This window comes from Phaseolus vulgaris, chromosome 4 (assembly GCF_051622355.1).
Source record: "Phaseolus vulgaris cultivar YP4 chromosome 4, ASM5162235v1, whole genome shotgun sequence".
NCBI classification, from domain to species: domain Eukaryota; kingdom Viridiplantae; phylum Streptophyta; class Magnoliopsida; order Fabales; family Fabaceae; genus Phaseolus; species Phaseolus vulgaris.
The window spans coordinates 43,823,870-43,844,440 of NC_143501.1; the positions used below are offsets into that span (position 1 = coordinate 43,823,870).

General features: G+C 36.2%; 2 protein-coding genes across 2 annotated transcripts; one reads left to right on the plus strand and one right to left on the minus strand.

The window, feature by feature from the left end:
* Window positions 1-6,917: 6,917 nt before the first annotated feature.
* Window positions 6,918-9,296, minus strand: LOC137838835 (uncharacterized). Its single transcript, XM_068648055.1, has 2 exons — window positions 8,444-9,296; window positions 6,918-7,879 (listed from the first exon to the last, which is right to left on the minus strand). The coding sequence occupies exons 1-2, from the start codon at window positions 9,294-9,296 to the stop codon at window positions 6,918-6,920; spliced, it is 1,815 nt and encodes a 604-aa protein (XP_068504156.1).
* Window positions 9,297-17,182: 7,886 nt separating this feature from the next.
* LOC137837693 (uncharacterized) lies at window positions 17,183-19,668 on the plus strand. Its single transcript, XM_068646795.1, has one exon. The coding sequence runs from the start codon at window positions 17,577-17,579 to the stop codon at window positions 19,515-19,517; it is 1,941 nt and encodes a 646-aa protein (XP_068502896.1). The 5' UTR covers window positions 17,183-17,576; the 3' UTR covers window positions 19,518-19,668.
* The last annotated feature ends 903 nt before the right edge of the window (window positions 19,669-20,571 follow it).

Below are 20,571 nucleotides of genomic sequence, written 5' to 3' on the forward strand. Positions count from 1 at the left end.
CAGAAATCATGGCCCAAGAATCTCCTGCTGGTGCCGATGTATTGGACGCCTATAAAAAACGGGCGGCCGAGAGAAAGGGGCGTCGAAGCATCAACGCACTGGAAACATTGAAGGGCTCAGCCGACCCTTCAAGCAAGTCAAAGAAGAGGTCAAGGGAGGGTAGTAACATTGTTACCACCACCCGCTCCCTTGGCTCCCTGCCGACACCTCCTCCACGTCGGGAGACAGTTGAGGTGGACTTGCCCTCACCGAACTGTGTTGCTAAGGCGGTCGCCCCTCCGGAGACAAGGCGATCCATGGAGGTCTCGATGTCACCACTGGCCCTTCTGGGGGGGATATGCAATTCTCTCGAGGGGTGCGTCTGGCGCTTCCCGAAGCCACCCAGGAGGTTATTCGGCCCATCCCCTCGTCAGACTTGCTGAGGGGCGGCATGGACATGCTTTGTCATTCGGTGGTCATGATCCAGCTGGGGTCCCAAGAACGAGACCGCCATGCCGAGGAGATATCCCGGTTGGATCATGAGTTGGTTGAGGCATCCGGTCATCTGAAGCAGTCTTTGGCTGCTATCTCCGACCTCTCGCAAAAACTGGACTTGGAGGTGGCCGAGAAGGAGAAAGCTCAGCAGGAGGCTGCTGAGGCTAGGCGCCGCTTGGCAGAGGTGGAGGCCGAAATGGCAAGGATGATGGTTGAAAACACCCAACTGAAGAAGATGGTAGAGGAGAGGGATGAGAAGCTTTCATCCTTGGCAACCAAGTTGGCTACCTTACAAGCTGTTAGGGACAAGGCCGAGGCAGAGTTGGATCGCAACTTCGACCAGACAGAGGAGTTGCTGAAGCCGAGCTTCCTTCGAGCTTTTCGTCAGGCCCATGTGCTTTATGGAGGGTCGTCGGCCTCTGCTACCTTTGATCTTGACAACGAAGTATACTAGGGTCAGATTATGCCAATTGCCGAGATGAAGGCTTTGGCGAGGCAGTAGTTTGGTCCGACCGAAGGCCATGAAGACTAGTTTCGCTTTCGGTCTGGTTGTGGCTTTTTTGCTTTTTAATCTCTCTCCTCCGAGGTCGGGGTGTGGCCTCCCCCTTTTGCTATTATCAATATATCGACCGCTTCTTTTACATTGTGTACTCGGTCTTGATGAATTTAAACAAAATTTCACAAGTTAAAATATCAGGCTTTACGTTGAGTGGGCGATCGGCCTTTAATGCAAATCTTTAATCGAACAAGTTGAATGGGTGATCGGCCTTTAATGTGATTCTTTAATCGAACAAGTTGAATAGACGGTCGACCATTAATACGAGTCTTTTAATCGAACAAGTTGAATGGACGATCAACCTTTAATGTGATTCTTTAATAAACAAGTTGAATAGGTTGTCGGTCATTAATACGAGTCTTTTAATCGAACAAGTTGAATGAGCGATCGGCCTCTTGTTAATCAATACTTTAATTTTAAGTTTATTCTTATTCTTATTATTAACATTTTATTAGAGAATTGAGATCGGGTTCTACGCGTACAAACAAAACATATTATTCTTATAATTATTATTATTATAAATATTATTATTATTAATATTAATAATAATATTAATAACAATAATATTATCATTATTATTAATAATAATACTATTTATAATATTAATAAAAATAATAATAATAATAATAATAATAATAAAATTAATATTGTTTATAATAATACTAATTATAATAAAAATCTCTCAATAATAACTACATCATCAATAAATTAGTTACAATAGACTTAATTTTTTAAAACTAACCTTAAATCAAATTCTAGATTAGATTAACTCTCTTTATCTAAAAATGTTTTGTTTATTAAGAAAGTTGACTCTTAATAAGGAAATGAGTTTTTAGATTGTCGTGATAGACAAAACTAACAAACAAAGACATCACTATAAACTATGATTATCAAAGATTTGTTTTTTCCCAACTAATCATACTTGCGAAAACTCACAAACCACATGCATGAAAACGAGGAAATAAAAGACTTGAAAACCAAAGATAACATAAAAGTTATTTATCAATAATCGAAACTTGTTTTGATCTCAAGTTCGTTGTTGAGATAATATCACTAGGGTCAATCATCACATCCGAAGTATTGTTCGCTTTGAGAATCGAAACTCCGTCACAGTTTTGTCCTTAAAAGGATATCTCAAGCATGAAACTCATTGTTCCATATATCATCTAATACAATGAGGAAACTTCTCCCATGTAATATCTCCTTTAATTTGATTTGGAGCATATTCAAATATGTTATATCACAATGACTGACAGTCACACATTTATAAATTTTCTTTGTGATCTTCAATACATCTTGTCTATGTGAGATGTACACCCATGATCTTACATAGAAATAATCCTTAACCTACTCATCACTGAACAAAATTCGAGCAAGGGTGTTTTTTCCAATTCCCAGCTCACCAACAATGGCAAGTATAGGAATTACTTTTTTCCTTGTTTAGATTGTCTTATAATAAGAATTCTTCTAAAATTCTTTCTTTTTCAAACTCTCTCTCATATACTTCAGATTCATCAACCAAAGAACTCGTGGGAACAAACAAGGTGGGCAACTCGTCTATAATATTTACAAGACAAAACATATCTTTTTGTTAGACTAACTGTTCAAGCTGATCTACCATTTCGAGCATCCTTGAGTGTATCCCATTTGGATTTAAAGAAGAGAACACATTGTTGAACCAGTTAGACTCGAATTTCATCTCATATAATATTTCGTCTACATCATACATGATATGTTTTAGATTTCCAAGCCAACTACTCACGAATGCATCAACCAATCCTTTTTCTTTGGCGTCATTTACAACTCATTTCAAGCTTAGTAATAACATTTTCAATCTGCGCATCAGTCTAAACTCCACAGAATCAACATTCACCAACTACCAACATTTTAAAAAGGTTTAATTTGGTCCTTCCGTTATGTTTTCCCCAACTACGTTAATTGTTGATGACATGACACACATAGTGGTATTGATTTGCACACATGGACTGAATGAAACTTTAGGGTTTGGAAATTGAAAAAAGAAAATTGAGGGAGAGGGAGGCAGAGGCGGCGACAACTGTGGTGGTGGAGACAAGGGGAAAGGGGGCCAGCGACGACTATGTTTCCTTAATGTCTATCCAGACTCGCATACATCCATCCACTTTATCCCAATTAGACCACATTGATCAAAGTTTCCATAAAGTTAAACCAAACTTGTCAGCTTTGGCTCTTCGGCAATAGAATAAGTGTAATGCACCAAGTTATCCAGAGAGAATATCCTTTTCCCTGCAATAAATCTTCCCCAAGAGAAAATAAATTAAAGATACTACAAAGTGGGAAACTAAAGAAAAACAAAAAATAAATAAACCCACCCCCAATCAAAAAAGGTAAATTGAGAATAAGAAAAGCACACATCTTTGTAGAGACTCAGATCTGCTGAAGAAGAAATTTGAGAATCACAGGCAATAAACGCAAGTGGGTATGTTTTATTCACACAAAAGGCTCGAATCCAACAAGATCAAGACAGAGCAAGGAGAATATGGAGAGGGGAAACAACATTTGGTGTAACTAGTGAGAGAAACCACGTTCTGGCGACGCTTCCTAGTCGTCGCCCCTCTTTTGGCTCCACCACCACAGTCGTCACTGTCTCCGCCTCCATCTCCCTCTCCCTCAATCTTCTTTTTCCAATTTCCAAACCCTAAAATTTCATTAAGTCCACGTATGCAAACTAATGTCAATGTCAATGTGTGCGTCATGTCATCAACAGTTAACTTTTTTGTGGAAACTTAATGGGAAAAACCAAATTGTTGGTGGAAACTTAAGGGAAAAGACCAAATTAAACCTTTTTAAAAAACCTTGGAACCAAATTGATTTTTTTAAAAACCACTATATTAAATTGAATATTAACCCCAAATGTAAGGACAAAAAGATAATTATACCTATTTTGTATTATTAATAAAGTATGACAAATATATAAGTTATTTTTTTAGGTCTTGTAAAATAAATAAATAATATAATATGATTGAATGTAGTTTTGTAATACTATGTAAATGGTCTACACGTTACACAGAAAAAAAAAATAGCCGCAATTTTAAAATAAGTTTACCTTTTATAAGTTTGTAGTAAAAAACTAATATAGAAAATCAACCTTCTATATTGTTATAAAAGAAAAAAATTGTTATTGTGTACAAAAGTTGCAATTTGCAAAGTAGATTAAGAAAATATGATACTTTATATTTGTTCTTATTGAGGATGAGTTGTCATTCTTTTGAGATGTATGTGAATATGGTAAGAATCTCTGAGTTGTTTCATCGAGTGGTGATACACATGTAAAATAATCTTTGATACTCAAGTCAGTAGTACAGATTTGTATGTGAGTAAATGAATAATAAGATGGATTTATTGAGAGAATGAAGATATTTATAGACTCATGTACTTAAGTAGAGGCCCAGTAAAATGACTACTTTATCGTAACCATTTAGGTCTTGTTATTCCTTATGTGTATCCTATTATTGAGGTGACTTAATAATTAGTTGACAGTTAAGATCGAACTCTAAGTGATGTGCGCAATTACTACCGACCTATAAGGTGAACTGCTCATAACTGTTTTACAATGCGTTTGGATTAAGGGGTGCATTGTTCACGCGGACGGGTGTGAGAGTGCAACTCATGTTTGTTTCAACAGATACATGAAGGAGAAGGGGTGTCGAAAAGAGAAGATGGGTATTTTTTGTGTCTCTCATTGACGAAGGGAAAATTCTATGAAGAAGAGAAAGTCACATGGACTCGTACACACTTACCCTCAATATATACTAAAAGATAACTAAAATCATTTAATTTTTTTTAATTTTATTTCAAATAAATTGTACATATCCAAATAAATAATAATAATAATAATATTTATATTATTAATACTAATAATACAAATATTAAAATAATAATAATATAAAATTATAAATAGTAATATTAATTAAAATAAAATTTTAAAATAATGATAATAAATGTAAATCAAATAATTTTAATAAATAATAATAATATTTTTATTTTATTTTATTTATATTAAATATTAATAATGTTATTAATAATAATAAAAATAAATATAATTATTTATATAAAAATAAAATTTTATAATAATAAATAATATTAATTAATTAAAATACTTAATTAATTTTTTTATATATTAAATAAATTTGTAAATTTTAATTTTTTTTCAATCACACACATCATATTATTTATAATTTTTTTATGAAAAAAGTTTATGTTCTAAAAATGTAAGGGACTTGTATTTTTTTATATAAAATTTTAGTTAAATTAACTTTTACAAAATATTTCATATTTTATTATTTAAATATTTTAAGGACGATGGTAAATTTGTAAACTTAAATTTTACACATTTAAAAAAATTAAAATTTTCTCACACCCATCACATCATTTACAAACTTCAATAAACTTTTTTCACACATACACTCTAACATACCACAATCCAAACACACTTAACTTTCTTCAGACTTTCTTCTCAAATCTTCACATTTCCACTCTTCCACACTCTCGACTTTTCACTCTTCAATCCGAACAAAACATTAATGATTTTCATTCCAGACATGATGTATTAAGAAACTCTTTATTTAGGTACTAGGTAGTACAACAATATTTTTTTTTTATCAGCAATGAATAAATTAAATAAAACGGGATACTTCAGGGGTATTCTAACCCTTTTACAAAAACACTATTAGGCCCTCCTATGCTTGAAACCCAAACATTATGACTTTAAGCCATAAGAGCAAAAAAAGTCAACCTGCAGAAGCAATCTAAAAAAGACCAAACTATAAATTAAAACTGTGAGAAATCTTCTGGATGGTGTATAACCAACACCAGAGAGCTATTATAATAATAGCTTATGCACCAACCACCCCATGCTAGCAGCAGGACGACACCTTGCTCTCTTTGGTTCAATCCAAAAGACAGACATTAGGAGCTTTTACTTCCCTGTATATTGCACTCTGCCTCCACACAGCTGCTCCAATTTGTTACGGTAACCCCTATTATATGCCTAACTTCATTTGCTGCCTCTCCTAATGTGAGTAAGTTTGCTCTAGCAACCTTGGAAAAGAGCTACCTCAACTGCCATCAAGTTTATCTATAACAACAGCAACCACTGAGTTAATTGGGAGCTCTAGATCTTCAACGTGTAGCACCCTACGTCCCTGCAGTTTGATCCAGCTACATCCATCACAACCAGTTGTAGCAGGTTTGCAGAAAGGCTCCCCCTAGCAGCACCAAGAGGCATCAAGAGCGCCCAACCTTGTATTAGGCACCATTCAGCAGCTCCAATGAAAACCTTTTACCTTCTGAAGCTTGATCATAACATCTTGAGAATATTCCATCAGTCTTCACGGTCTACTTGAAATTCAAGCCCAATTTCCATGTAGCCTCTACTTAATACTACTTCCAAACAACAAGCCTTTAATTCCTCCAGCACATCATAAGCCTTGCCTTCCATGGACCATAACGGCACAAACCTCTTCTTGAACAAAGATGTTTTTACTTCTTTCTCCAGAGCTAGGTTCTTACATCATATCCACCTTCTGTATTCAATTAAAGAGCTTGGTTCCCTTCAACCACGTTTATGGATACAGCAGGTTACCATCTATGCTACAACAGATTAAAACAACATCCCCCTATCCTTTCCATCCCATGATCACAGAAGGAAACCAACAAACCAACAGATCCAGCACACCCAACACAACAGTGTTAACAGCACCGACTGAACAACAGGCCAACAGCACTAACAACCACCTAGTCATCCAGCAACTCCACCCAGGACCAGTGAACCAACACTACCATAGATCTACTCCCTGTGTTTGAAAAAATCCGTAAGCAATCCAACTGGGAGCAGAGTGTAACTCCACTATCCTATGCTTTTTAAGCAATCCAACAGGTTGAGTAACCAATCAGAAAACGAATGAGAGTTATGAGAAGTTCTATACTTCATCCACAACCACGACTTAAGCTGTGCCATTTGCAGAATCTCTTCAACATCAACTACATCTTGTTTAAAAATAATCGCATTTCTTTGGTCCCAAATACACCTCACAATGGCAGCCCAAATACCTTTTAAGACCAGATTTTGGTTGAAGCTAAATTGAGGTAAATGGAAACTCAGAAAGTGATCTTTAAGGTCATTTTGTTGAACTAGCGTGATGCCTAACCATTTAAGACATAAGAACCAGACCTGTTGTGCATAAATGCATTCTAGGAACAAATGCTGACACGTTTCCTCCTTCACTTCACATAGAACGCAAGCTAGAGAACTCAGTTGTACTCCTCTTCTATTCAGCCCCTCCCTGGTTGGGATCCTATTTATTAAAGCCCTCCAAGAAGTTGACAAAATGTCGGGGAACGCTTTAGCTTTCCAAAGGTATTCGAAAGTTGCATGATAGGTACCCCCACATCCAACAAGTAAACTTTTATAAGCTGCATTGACTGAATACCTTTCCAGATTCTCTTCCCCCCAAACTCTAACATCATCCTTGTTTTGCTTTACATCAGCCCCCCCTAAGTGTTGAGAAAAAAATTCTTCCAACTTCGACTCCCATTCGAATATGTCACGACTCCATCCTAACCTCCACTTCCAATCCAAGCCTTCCCACATCCCAACATCTTCAACTTTTTGCTCCTTGTTTGCCGATAGAGAATACAATCTAGGGAATAAGGATTTAAGGGTTGTGTCTCCAATCCACACATCTTCCCAAAATCTAACCTTATCTCCCCTACCTAATACCCAGTGAACCTCCTTTTGGAACCAGCCTTCTCCACCTCCCTCCTTACACACCTTTACTAGATCTCTCCACCACCAAGATTGATATTTTACTGGTAAATGAGAACAAACAAGCTCCCCCCATACTTGGATTCTAACACCTCCTTCCACTTCCCCTCATCTTCAGACAAAAACCTCCATCTCCACTTTGCAAGGAGTGCAACATTAAATTTTTTAATATCTTTTAGTCCCAACCCTCCCTCCTCCTTTAGTTTACACAAGTCCTCCCAACTTACCCATGCAATGGGTCTCCTTTCCTTACCCCAGCCCCACAAGAACCTCCTCTGAATACTGATAATGCTTTTATAGATAGACTCTGGCACTTTGAAGATTGATAGATAAAAGAGTGGTATTGTAGTGAGAACGGACTTAATGACACACATCCTTCCTGCCAAAGATAAGAACCGCCCCTCCCACAGACTTAACCTTGCTTTGAGCTTGCTTAGAACAGGATCCCAAAACGATTTCTTCCTTGGATTCCCTCCCACTTCTAATCCCAGGTATTTGAAGGGTATACCCATCAGATTACAATTCAAAAACTTGGAATAATAAAAAAAGCTTATTTGACTGCACATTCACACCAGCTAGCCTTGATTTGTGAAAGTTGATCTTCAAACCTGAAGCTATTTCAAACCCCCTTAAGATGGTTTTCATTGTAACCACGTTGCTCCATGAGTCTTCGCATAGGAAAAACGTATCATCTACAAACTGGAGAAAAGACATCTCTACCTCCTTATTCCCAACCTTCACACCAGACAAGAGATTAGCTTTCAGTGCTTGTCGTACAAGTCCAGCAAGGCCTTCTGCCACTACCAAAAAGAGAAAAGGTGCCATAGGATCACCCTGCCTTAGACCTCTTGTGGGTTTAAACTCCTCTGTGGGACTCCCATTAACAAGCACCGAAACAGTAGCAGATTCCATGCAAGCTCTAATCCATTTTATCCATACACTATGGAAACCCATCTTGCTGAGCATATCATATAAGAAATCCCATCTAACTAAATCATAAGCTTTTTCAAAGTCAACCTTCAAACACAGTCCCCTCTTCCTTCTCCTTCTGATGTCCTCAATCACCTCATTTGCCACAAGCACGCTATCTGTCAAACATCTTCCTTCTAAGAAAGCTGATTGACTACCATCTATGAGATCAGGTAACACTTTCTTTAATCTCCCAGCTAAAACTTTAGAAATAACTTTATAGATGGCTCCCACTAGAGAGATGGGTCTGAACTGGTTAAGATTGCACGGGTCCCGGACTTTAGGTATAAGTGCTATGAATGAAGCATTGCACCCCTTGGGAATAGAACCTGTTTCCTGGAAGCATTCCATCGCTGCTAAAAAATCAGATTTAAGAGTATTCCAACTCTTCTTGATAAAGTTGAAGTTAAAACCATTTGGGCCTGGGCTCTTCGTACCCTCACATTGCCATACAGCCTCTTTAATTTCTTCCTCAGTGAAAGCCTCAATCATAATCCGACTTACATTTGGTAAAAGGGATTTAAACTCTATCGCATCCAGTCTCACTCCAAAGTCTTTTGTTGCTTTAAATCTGGATTCAAACAGCTTCTTAGCTTCAAACCAAACTGTACTTGGTTCCTCACACCATACACCCCCCACTTCCACACCCTTCACTTCGTTCCTTAGTCTCCTCCATCTTAGAGACGAGTGGAAGAAGCTCTTGCCTTCTGCCTTAGGAGGGATTCAATCTTTGCGTCAATCTCCCAAAGTTTCCTTACCAAGTCTGATCTGAGGTTCCTCTGACTCTCCTCTAAGCATCCTTGGTTGTCCTGGCAATCCAGATTCTCCATGTCCTGTAGCAGGGATTGTTTGGTTGAATACAGGTTCCCAAAAACATCCTTGTTCCAAATTTTTAAATCCACTTTGAGAAGTTTGAGCTTATCCTTGAGCACCTTTAGCACATTTCCTTGACCATCATAGGACCTCCACTTTTCCTCCGCCATCCCCGAAAAACCTGTCTCTAGAAACCAAGCATCAATAGATCTGAAAGGTTTGGGACCCCAATCTTTATCTACACATTTGATCATCAAAGCGCAATGATCTGAGACTTCCCTCCGTTGGACATATTGCTTACACATAGGCCAATTCTGCAGCCAATCCTCAGATACCAATACTCTGTCAATCCTGCTCTTCGCCGTACCATTTGCTTTAAACCACGTATATCTCTTCCCCACAATAGGCAAATCTAATAACAGATTTGACTCAATAAAATCATTAAAGCCCTTTATCTCACTAGAGAAACCCCCCTATTCACCCCTTTCCTTTCATTCCTACTTCTGATTGCATTAAAGTCCCCACAGAAGCACCATATTTCGATTTGAGATGCCGCTTTATAGCTTGTTAACTCCTCCCACAAAATTTTCTTCTCCTTTAAGTTGCAAGCTGCATAGACATTTACCACACAACACCTTTGAGCCGATCTCACATGGATACCCACGATAGCTATGTAACCCTTAGCCATGGCGTGACTTTCAAAGGTAAAAGCCGCTCTATGCCACATCGAAAGAAGACTACCACTGCCATTAATCCCTCCATTATGAATCCATCCAACATTGTTATCCCCCCACAACGAAAAAATCTTGATGTCCGTGACTTCTACTGTTTTTGTTTCCTGAAGGCATACAAATTCTACCTCCTCTGCAGAAAAACACCTCCTCAAATACCTTCCTTTTATTCCTCCCCCCAAACCTCTAATATTCATATTAAAAATCTTCATAAAAAACCGTTCAAGTTACCTCCTGCTATGCTTTTCATAAACTCCAGATCTTTGTCTTCCATGCACTGATATTCTTGAATCACCTCCTCTTCATCACCTCGACAGACAAGCCCAATCTGTTTTCCTTGATCCCACAAGTTGGTCGGTTTCACCCCGGTTTCATTTTCCCAAATACGATAATTGCAATACCCAATATCCCCATTAGATATAGAAATCGACAAAGAACCTTCTCGGACTATCGTAGACTTCCTTGCTTGCAATGCCTTTTCACTCAGCCTTACAGACCTCCGAGGGTGTGTACAAGGCTCAACCACGTCGCAGAGCCCTTTCATCTTTCGCCGACGAAGAGGTGTTTCACAACTTGTTCCGGAGAGCGACTCCTCTCCAGCCAGCGAACATGGCAAGTTCAAAACCGATTTCTTCTTAACATCCTTAGAAGCCTCGGGAATTTGTTCTGAAAAAGAGTGGATTCTTTGAACACTTCCTTCTAACTCAACGTTACACAGCACCCTCACTTCGCCGCCTCTATCTTCGTCTTGACCTGCAATCCTACTAACTGGGCCTTGAGCAAGTGTTTGTAGCAAGGTCTTTCTCTTTTGCGATTCAGTCAAACCAGGGACGTCCCCCGATCCTTGTTGATGATTCTCTTTCCCTTCTTGGTCCAGAGATTCTTTAATCTTTCCTCGCGCACCCTTGCATTCACCTATCCACCATGGAGATGCTGGCATTAAGTTTATTGCCTACAGTCGTGATTTCACACGCCAAGAGACTACAGCTCAACTCCGTGTTCGAAGGATGACCCACCGCTTCCCCTGCCCCTAGTTCGCAAACACCCTTACTTCCCAAGTGGGCTTGTTGGCAGCTTTGCTTGGAGTGGGCCTCAGATGAGATGGGCTTGTTATTCAAATTGCTTGACACCTCCACTTCCTCTACTAAGACAACCTCAGAATTTTGAAATGTGGCACCAGCAAAAGAGACTTTTTGATTTGCTGATAAAACTGACCCAGCAGCAGATACAAACGGCTTACTCAATTCCTTTCTTAGGAAAGGATAAATCCTCTTTTTCTGACAGCCCTCCAGACGACCCGAACATTCCTTTTCCTGTGTTTCCTCTATCCTTGCCATTGATCCGCCCCTTCCTCCACCGCTGGACATCTCCGGCCAGCTCCTATTCACTCCTTCTTCCCCTCCTTCACGTTTACCTGAGTCAGCAGAGAAAAAAGTTTTTTCAACAAAAGTTTCTGTTGAGGAGACACTATCCGATGAGCTTTCATGATAAGCATAACACTTGCACATGGGTTTATCTCCTACATTTATTGCCGCTTCCTCCATAATGTTAATGTTGTACACTACACCATTAATCCGAAACTCCTTAGACACCTTTGCCTTTGCTGACTGAAGCAAGCGCACCCGAAGCCGTGCATAATCCAGTCGCTCCCATGCCAACGTGACTTCGTCCACTTCCACCAACGTTGCAACTTCCCCTACTACTTTCGAAAAACACTCCTTACTCCACAGGGATAGAGGCAGTCCATAACACTTGACCCATACTATTTTGTAACCTGTTATGCATGGTTTAATATCTTTAAAACAACTCTCAAACCACTCCTTATTGAGCTTAACTATGTCTTCCATCCGTTCTTCTGTTTTAGGAGTCAAAAGGATGAGGTTATCCCCCAAGGATCTTGCCTTAAACATACTCATGCCTCCCTTAAAGCATTCTTCCTGTAGAAGCTCGAAGTTGAGCTCGTTTGACAACCAACCAACCAAACTATTCGTCATCCAAGGAAGAGTTAGCGCTTTCGTCATAAAGCTCGGTCCATTCCAAAGTTCATGAGAACGCTTTCTGACCGCATCTGCATATGACTTAGAGACATCGTCGTTTGTATGACTTACGTTTCCTCTTTTTTTCCTCCAGACCTCCTTTCCCTTCCTCAGCACCTTCGGGAAGACCTCCCCACCGTTTCTTACCCCAGTAAACACCTTAGCTTCGTCACCTTTACGTCCATACCTATCTCTCTGGTACCTTGGCAGATTTACGTACAGCTTCCTACTACTAATGTAGAAGCTGTCAAGCTCCCTTTCCAACCTCACTGCATTTTCGACATTGAAGAACCTAACAAAACCAAATCTTCTGTCCCACCGATTCAGCCTCCTTGGTATGAACACTTCTTTAATCCTTCCCCATCTCTGGAACACCTTTAGCATCTCATATTTACCATGGCTATCTGGAAAATTTGAGAAAAAGAACGTTGTGGACGAATGAGATGAAAGATAACTTTTGTGTTCTGCCAATCTCCTTCCATAGTTCTCCCCCTCCGTTCCTCTCCCTAGATTTTCTCATCCCTCGGACTTGCTGTCAACAATGTTGCATCCACACATGTTTAATTGTAAGGTTTAAAAAACTATTAGGGAAGATACAAAATTGTGAGTCTGACAGTGAACAAGAGGTGGGGTTCACATGTGAGACGCGTAATTTTGTTGTCTTGTGGGGTTCATAATTTCTAAGGGGAGGGATAACTGGGTAAGGGTTAAGTGGAAATAGAAAAAGGCAAAGAAGCACGGGTAGTACAGCAATATTGATTAATTTCACTTATTAAATGTAAAATAGCTTATATTAAAAATAATTTTGTTACCATTGATACTTTAAATAAATAAATTGGTTGTCCCCTTCTATGATATGGAAGTGACATAAATGCCTTATTAAATAAAGTTGCCATAATTTATGTCTGGAAAACTTTGTTGAAACTTTGTAGGCTATGTTAATGAGTACTATATATTTTAAACCTCAGTTATATAAGCTTTATTTCATTTCGAAAAATGATTAATTAATCATATAAAAGTTAACTTTTGGTTTATAAAATAAAACGATGATTTTAAAGGATTCATATGTACCTTAATTATTAGTCAAAGGGGCACTTTAAACTGCCTTTTAACTCTCTAACCTTTTTCAAATTTGAGAAAACTCTTAATTTAGTATTTTGTGTGTGATCATTAACCTTAAGATGTTCTTTTAAAATTGTATTGTTAACATAGTTACAAAGTTTGATCATCAAACTTGTACCTTAAAATTTAAATATCATCCTATTGATCATTTCAAAAATTTCATCACTTCAAACATCTAATCTATCATTAAAATAGTCTCTCAAAATTTTAAAATTTGTCATTATAATAATATATTCAAAGGATTAAAATGGTGGTAAAGGAAATTTGAAGATTAATATAGTGATAGACTATTATATTTTAAAAAGAAAACATCTACACTTTTTCCAAAATCCTTATGAAAGATTAATATGATGACAAAAGGAATACTTCAGAAACTAATATGATAACAAATTAAATTTACATGAAATTATCCAATTTTTAAAGTATAATGACTAGTTGTTCATAAAACACTGGTATATAATTCATCCAACAACGTACCTAATTTGGATTCTTAATTTTTTTCTTAATTTTTTTTTTTCAAAACAAAAGCCACTAGTACAAAATATGAAAACAACGACCCTTTATTTAGTGCGGCTTTGCGCTTAAACGCATTTGTAAAAAACGCGGTGACATTTTTTAAATTAAATTGATTTACAAATGCGGTTTTAGGGTAAGACCGCATTTGTAAATCAATTAAAATAAGGTTGTACCTTCTGCACATGTTACGGCGTGGAGGGTGTTGGAAAATAAGTTGGCTACTAAGGCTAACTTGAAAAAACGTGGGATCACGGTGGTAAGTTCTGTGTGTAGTCTTTGCGGGGTGGAGGAGGAATCTAACACTCATCTGTTCTTTGAGTGTAGTTTTGCGTGGCGAGTGTGGAACCTTTGTTGTGCTTGGTTGGGCGTGCAAAGTGTGTTTCATAATCTTCCACTGCAAAATTTCTCTCAGTTTAGGTTGAGTAACGTGTCTGTTTCGGTAAATGAGGTTTGGGGAGTGATTTGGATCGCGGTCGTCAACGAAATCTGGAAACATAGAAACAGAGTAATTTTTAGAGGGGGTGTAATAGATGTATTGGAAGTATTCGCGTTGGTGCAACTAAAGGCATGGGCTTGGGTTACTTCCAAGTCGCAGGATGCTATCTTTTCCTTCTCTGACTGGTGTGTTGATCCTTTGGTCTGTATGAAGATGATGTTTTGATGTCTTATTTGGGTATAAGAGTGAGGGTTGTTGGCGGTTCTTTTCGGTTTTATTTAAGTTCTTAGGAGTTGGCGGGGTGTGTGTTGTGAACAAGGTTAAAGGTCGTGTGTTTTGTATAAGGGTTGGGTCACCCCTAAAGTGACTCACATTTATTCATTGTTTATTGCTGATAAAAAAAAAAACAAATGCGATCTTTACTAAGACCGCATTTGTAAATCATTCTGTTGTAAATAGTGATTTATGAATGCGGTTTTTACCAAGACCGCATTCATAAATCCTAAACCCCAAACCCACTCCCTAATTCAGAATAATATACAAATGCGGTTACCTAAAATAACCGCATTTGTAAATGTGATTTAAGAATGCGGTCCTATGACCGCATTTGTAAATGCCAGATTTACGAATGCGTGCTGATCAAATGCGATTCTATGACCGCATTTGTAAATTTAAAATAGCCGCATTTGTTTTACATATCACTAGTGAAATATATTATAGTAACCAAAATTCAGAATGAAGGTATTTTAAGAAATATATTATTGAGTAAAGTAAAAGAAATTAAATTTTACTTTTCTTAAAAAGAAAGGAGTTGCTTTTTTTAGTTTTATTTTATAAAATTTTAAAAATAATTTTATTTTATAAAATTTTAAAAATAATTTCATTTTAAGAAGGAAATAATACAGTAAAAAGTTTAAATCTTTTAGTTGAATAAATTTTTTACTTATTTCATTTCACACAATCTTTACTCTCTCTTTTTCTTATTCTTTTAATATGTAAAGATTTTTTTTTCTCAAATGTATATCTATAAAACATGATTTATTTAGTTTTATAGATGAATATGATCAATATAATATTCTAAAATTGATAATTAATTTTTTTTTAAAAAATATGACTTCATCAATCAAACATTATTTTAAAGTTGTAGAAATTAATACAATATTTTGGTTTGTCCCCACATCCAATAATTATTTATTTTTGTTTTTTTTTCCAATAATTGCACACACTTTTATAAAGATAACTCAAATTTATCCCCTTCTCCTCACTTCTCCATAAATATGCCTTACATTATAGTTGTCTTGCTGAATCCTTTATCTTTTCTTGTCTAATCATGGTACAGCATGACATACCTTAATAGTTCAATAATGCAAGCTTTATCCAGACAAAATAATAATAATAATTCAACCGATTGAAAATATCACTTAATATAAAAGATCAAAAGTTTATGATAAATATATGAAAATTCTTAAGTATATATGAAACAAAATTATCACAAAATTTATAATATTCTAAAAAAAATCATTAAATAACAATAAAATTTTAAATTTAAAAATAATTTATCATTATATTAATTAAATTATATATTATTTTAAAACTAAAATATTATTGATATCTAAAGTGATTTATATTATTCATAAAATTTGATATAAAATTTTATAAAATAATTTTCAAATCGGTATCTAAATTAAATACTAAAATTTTAATTATTAATATCTTATATTTTAAATTAGTATTTAAAAAATATAACAAAAAAAATTAAAATATAAATTTTTTAATAATTAAAATTTTAGTAAGTAATTACTTTATACCTTATTAATAATAGAAACTATTTTATATATAAATAATATTTTTTAGTTTATAAAATATCTCTAATTTAATCAATATAATAATTAATTATTCTAATCTTCAAAATTAATTTTTATTTAATAATTTTTTATAATATATATATATATATATATTACAATTTACATATAAAATATACTTAGGTTTAATAATTTTTAATATGATTAAAGTCTCTTTTCTACTACTTCAATATAATCATGAATAAGTGATCAATAAAAAATGTAATTTATAAAAGAAAATACATATGATTATTTTTGGAAACTTCTTGATACAGTGACTGATTGGAATGCCAAGAATAAAATCTTAACAAATAAGAACAATAGGATAAAAACATAAATAAAAAGTGTTTTATTTAATAGGACAATATCTCACTTATCTTTCTCTGAATTGAACCTCTGAGCCTTACACAACTTAAATAAAGACCACTTTTTGCTTCCACTCCACACAACACTAACAAACAAACCATGACCAAATCTCATTCTTCAAGACCACCAATAATCTTGCACCAATTACTTCTTATCAGAAAACCAGAAACTATGAATCCTTTTTTTCTGTTCCTATGACTGAATCATGATCTCATTTCTAATATTGCTCTGTGAAAAAGATGGCTTATTTTAATTTTTAAACTGTAACTAGTTGAGATTAGACTGCAATTTGGTGCCTTGGTCTCTGATTATATAATTATACATGTATGACCATCATCTTAAATATCTTTCTCTCATCATTGCCTATGTCAAATGCATGATTTTTATACAGTTAGGGGTGATCACTTGCAATAATTTAATAGAAATGAACAAATCAGAGTGACCAAAACAACAAAAACAATTAGTATTCGAAGGGAACTGTGCAATCCATCAAAGTACAACTTAGCAAACACTTCAAGTAAGTGCAACAAGAAATATATAAGTTTTTTAAGTAGTTCTTGAAAGGAAATTTTCAAAATCATATACACATTACCATCAATAGACCAAGATAAACGGTTCTGATTGATTGGCTATGTCAACTAGGCAAAGGAAACTATGCAAGACCAAGTCCAAATTGAATTGCATGACCCTTTCGATGGTTTCAACTTTCATCATACATTGCCGTATCAGCCAGCTAAATCCAAACTAAAAATATTATAAACAGAAAGAATAGAGATTCCTTTATTATCTTTATGTGCTTTTCTCATATGCCGAATGGCACAAAGCATCAACAAATCCAATAGGTAATAGCTGTTGAAATGTGAAACTATTACATATATACCAATTGTCTGAGAGTGCAACAACAAAAGAAAATGCAGACCCTTAATGAAGCCTCCCAAACGTGCCCTCAGTGTTGTTGCAGCTGCACAACCCCATTTTTCAACTCTCCAATTTCATCACACAACACAAAACCACCACAACAAAGGAACAGTTCTGCTGAGTGGCGCCACAGTTTTGCAGTCACAACAACATCTATATTCCCAAACACTCAATTTACCAACCATGAGTCTCTTCCATCACTTCATGAATCATTCAATGAGTTCACCAAAGTGTACCCTCAGTATTCTGATACTGAACAAGTTGACTATGTTAGAGCCAAGGACTATTTCCACCTGTCACTCTCCAACCAAACTTGCCTTGATTACATTGGCATTGGCCTCTTCTCTTACTCTCAGCTTCAACACCATGACACATCAAAAAGCCAATTACCCTCATCTTCAGTTCCTCAAACACCCCAATTTCAACCTAGTTACTCAGATAGTATTCCTTTCTTTAGCATCTACTGCAAGACTGGTAGCTTAAAGACTCTGTTGCTACATGGGGGACAAGACTCAGAATTTGAGGGTGCAATGAGAAACAGAATCATGAGTTTCCTTAACATATCAGAAAAGGACTACTTTATGGTTTTCACAGCAAACAGAACCTCAGCTTTCAAACTTGTGGCAGATTCATACCAATTCCAAACTGGTAGGAGGCTTCTGACAGTTTATGACTATGAGAGCGAGGCGGCGGAAGCAATGATTAGTTCCTCAGTGAAGAGAGGCGCCAGGGCCATGTCAGCAGAGTTCTCATGGCCTAGGCTAAGGATTCAGACAACAAAGTTGAGGAAGATGATTGAGAGTAAGAGAAAGAAGAAGAAAAGGAAAGGCCTTTTTGTTTTCCCACTTAGTTCAAGAGTGACAGGAGCAAGATATCCTTATCTGTGGATGAGCATAGCACAGGAGAATGGATGGCATGTGTTGGTTGATGCATGTGCATTGGGGCCAAAAGAAATGGACTGCTTTGGCCTCTCTCTCTTTCAACCTGACTTTCTTATTTGCTCTTTCTATAAGGTCTTTGGGGAAAACCCTTCTGGATTTGGATGCCTTTTCATTAAGAAATCTGCCATTTCCAGCTTGGAATCTTCCCCTTCAGCAGGAATTGTCAACCTTGTACCAGAAAAGCAGCCTCGCCAATCATCAGATTATTCTTCAGGCACTGACTTAGAACTTATGCGCAATACAACACCGACATCCCCACATGAAGAGAGACCATTTCCTTTGTCATCTTTCTCGGGACCAATGCAAACTAAACAATCTGAAATAGTTGAAGAAGGAGAAGAACCAACTGACTCCAATCTAAAAGCTCCTCAATGTTCTGAAATTGAGGAGATACAAGAGCCAGTTCAGACCCTTGAGAAAAGTAATGTCCAAGAAAGTTGCATCCAATGCGGGTGCTTAGACCAAGTGGATTCTTTGGGCTTGATTCTCATTTCTAACAGGTCAAGGTACCTTATTAACTGGCTGGTAAACTCTATGTTGAAGCTTAAGCATCCTAATACACAAGGGGTTCCTTTGGTCAAGATTTATGGTCCAAATGTGAAATTTGATAGAGGGCCTGCTTTGGCATTCAATATATTTGATTGGAAAGGTGAAAGGGTTGAGCCTGCGCTTGTCCAGAAACTGGCTGATAGAAGCAACATCTCTATCAGCTATGCATTCCTGCATCATATTTGGTTTGCAGATAAGTACGCAGAAGAGAAGGGAAAAGTCCTACAAACCAAAGTGGTCGGAGACAAAGGAGTGGTAACAACAACCAACAAGAAGAAAGATACTGTTGGAATCACTGTGGTCACTGCTGCATTAGGCTTCATGGCTAATTTTGAAGATGTCTATAAGCTTTGGGCTTTTGTTGCTAGATTCCTAGATGCTGACTTTGTGGAGAAAGAGAGCTGGAGATATATTGCCATCAACCAGAAAACAGTTGAGGTTTAGTTTATCCATTGAGTTTCATTTATTCTTCAGGATTGTGCTTAAAATTTCATGTATATGGAAATTAAGGATTAATTACATACACTATTCATTCATTTGTATGATGAATTCAGAAACTGTGGATAATTCATAATGTCAAATATACTTTGATTCTTGTGTGCTGTCCTAGCATATTAGATTATGGCAGGTCCATAACTCTAGCAAACATTGAAGGCATTATCTCTCTCTCTCCTTTCTCTTACAAATCTTATGAAGAGTCACTCCTTAAACAAAAAAAATTAAAAATCAAAGCATATTTCCACGAGAAGCTAGCATCACATCACACCATTGTGTAACTATGCTTTCTTGATAGCTAGGATTAATGTTTTCAACATTTGAATTTTTAACTCTTCTTAAGCAGGCCTTTTATTGACAAGTTAGTTTTAAGAGCATAAATTATTTTTCCAGTCCAATGGTGCTGAGATCCCACATCACCAAGTGTGTAAATCTCACTGTATAAGCTGGTTTTATGAGGTTGACTTGTGCTTAAAGTCTACTTTTTAATATGATATTAAAGTCATTTTAAATCTATCCAAGTGATTATTTCTTAGGCTTATAAAGTCATGCTATTGTGTCGTCATCCATAATATAATATAATGAAGAGGTGTGCTAGAGATTAAGAAATTTCATAATAAATATAATGGTCATATTTTAGACAATAATTTTTAAACGTTTATTGTTTGAAAAAAACATTGACTACTCCAACCTACATTCACCTAAACAACGGATAGAAATTCGTTGCCTAAAGGATTAGGCAACGGGTTTTTCAGTGTAGACTAACTCCAATTTTTTCATTATTGTTTAAAGTCATTAATATTGTAGTTACACTATGAAATAGTGGTGTTTCTACTCATGTTATTATTGTTGGTCTAACAACTAAATATGAAAAAAAAATTGTTGTGGTGTATAAACGATAATTATGTTTTTAGTGAAGACCAACTTAAGTTTAATATTATGTTTAATTTTTTTTACAAAAAGTCTAGGGCCTAAGATGAAGAAGGTAGAAGTTATATTCCTT